General features: G+C 57.4%; 1 protein-coding gene across 1 annotated transcript; it reads left to right on the top strand.

Moving 5' to 3' along the window:
- On the top strand, positions 1–1,600 carry CORC01_11649 (protein phosphatase methylesterase 1; the record flags this gene model as incomplete). The annotated part of the gene is made up of 3 exons (XM_022623271.1): positions 1–227; positions 511–1,343; positions 1,434–1,600. The coding sequence occupies 3 exons, from the start codon at positions 1–3 to the stop codon at positions 1,598–1,600; spliced, it is 1,227 nt and encodes a 408-aa protein (XP_022470178.1).
- Between the last annotated feature and the right edge of the window lie 201 nt (positions 1,601–1,801).

The raw sequence follows: 1,801 nt of genomic DNA, 5'->3' as shown, positions 1-1,801 counted from the left end.
ATGAGCGAGTTGCAAAGAGCTTGGGCCAAGAGGAAACTCGACCCCATGCATCCTCTGCCGGAGCCCCTCAACGACCTCGACGAGGAACCCGAGACCGATCAGCTCCCCGAGTTGCCGGAGCACATGGACGACGGAGATTCCTCTTCGGCCTCGTCCGCCTCGTCCGCTTCTTCTACCGGCACCATTATTCCGTCTCCGAGTCAGAACCTGTTTGCTCGGCCGCAAGGGTATCGTAACCTTTTTTTTTTTTTTTTTTTTTTTTTTTTTTCCCCTGTTGTCCCCCCCCCCCCCCCCCCCCCCCCCCCCCCCCCCCCCCCCCCCCCCCCCCCCCCCCCCCCCCCCCCTATGCGCGCCGCGCCGGCGCGGGGCGCCCCCTCTTTTTTGTTGTGTTTTTTTTTTTTTTGGCCTCTGTTGCCCCCCCTCTCTTTCTGTTCTTTATTGACCAGTGGCGAGAAAAGAGAGAGAGAGCATGTTGCGGTTTGCGCTTGAACGCTAATTTCCGCTTTCCAGTGTGTCGAGGGGCCGCACGCTGGAGCAAATCCCTTGGACGACCTACTTTGAACGAGAATTACTTCTGAAGCCCAAGGTCGGAGACGATGGCTCTGCCACCGTGACGTATCATGCCTACCTCAATTCCCCTGTCGGAAAGGGTCCCCTCTTCGTCATGCACCACGGCGCCGGCTCTTCTGGCCTCTCGTTCGCGGCCCTCTCGTCCGAGATTAGGAAACGCCTCCCTTCGGCCGGCATCCTATCTCCGGATGCGCGCGGCCACGGTTCGACAGTTATCACGGATGGCACCGAGCTCGACCTCAAGCTGGATGTCCTGACGGAGGACCTGTTTAGCGTCATCCAACTGACAAAGACGCAGATGTCTTGGCCGGAGCTCCCTCCCGTCATACTCATCGGCCACTCGCTGGGCGGCGCCGTCGTCACGGATCTGGCCAAGTCGGGCAAGCTGGGTAATTCTCTGCTCGGATACGGAGTCCTGGACGTGGTGGAGGGCTCGGCGATGGATGCTCTGCAAAGCATGCTCACGTACCTCTCGACGCGGCCTACCGGCTTCGCCAGCTTACAGTCCGGCATCGACTGGCATATCCGCTCGCGCACCGTCCGCAACTCGGTGTCGGCGCGGACGTCGGTGCCGGCGCTCTTGGTATATGACGACTCCATCGATCCGACGAGGCCTTGGAGATGGCGAACGGATCTGGCGGCGACGCAACCATTCTGGGAAGGCTGGTTCGTTGGCTTGAGCAAAAAGTTCCTCGAGGCGAGAGGTGGGAAACTGCTTCTGCTGGCGGGCACGGATAGGTTAGACACAGAGTTGACAATCGGTCAGATGCAGGGTAAGTCGACTGCAACTTTTCTTTTATCTTCTTGTTCACCGGTAAGGTTTCTTTTTTTGTCTTAAAAAGAGACTGACATCCAGATTCCAGGCAAGTACGCGTTGCAAGTGTTCCCAGAGGCCGGACACTTCATCCAAGAGGACCTCCCCGAGAAGACGGCGCTGGCCATCGTGGACTTTTACAGGCGGAACGACAGGAGTGCTTTGGTCTTGCCACCCAAGGTCGGCGACCTGCTGAAGCAGGGCAAAAGAGTCTAGGGGCCTGTGTGTCCATCCCGCAGCGAGCATCTAGCCTCCTTTCTGTTTTCTCGTACATTCATAGTTATACCCCCCTTAGCTTTCGTGAGCTTAGTCAGGCAAATCAAAAGCAAGTTTTGCAACGTTTGAACAACGCCTCCCTTTTCTTGACTGCCCTCTTCCTTGTGTCATATTCTTTTCCTTATTGTAATAGCCCCCCCC

This window comes from Colletotrichum orchidophilum, assembly GCF_001831195.1.
Source record: "Colletotrichum orchidophilum strain IMI 309357 chromosome Unknown Scaffold_130.1, whole genome shotgun sequence".
NCBI classification, from domain to species: Eukaryota; Fungi; Ascomycota; class Sordariomycetes; order Glomerellales; family Glomerellaceae; genus Colletotrichum; species Colletotrichum orchidophilum.
This window is presented reverse-complemented; position numbering and strand designations above follow the sequence as displayed.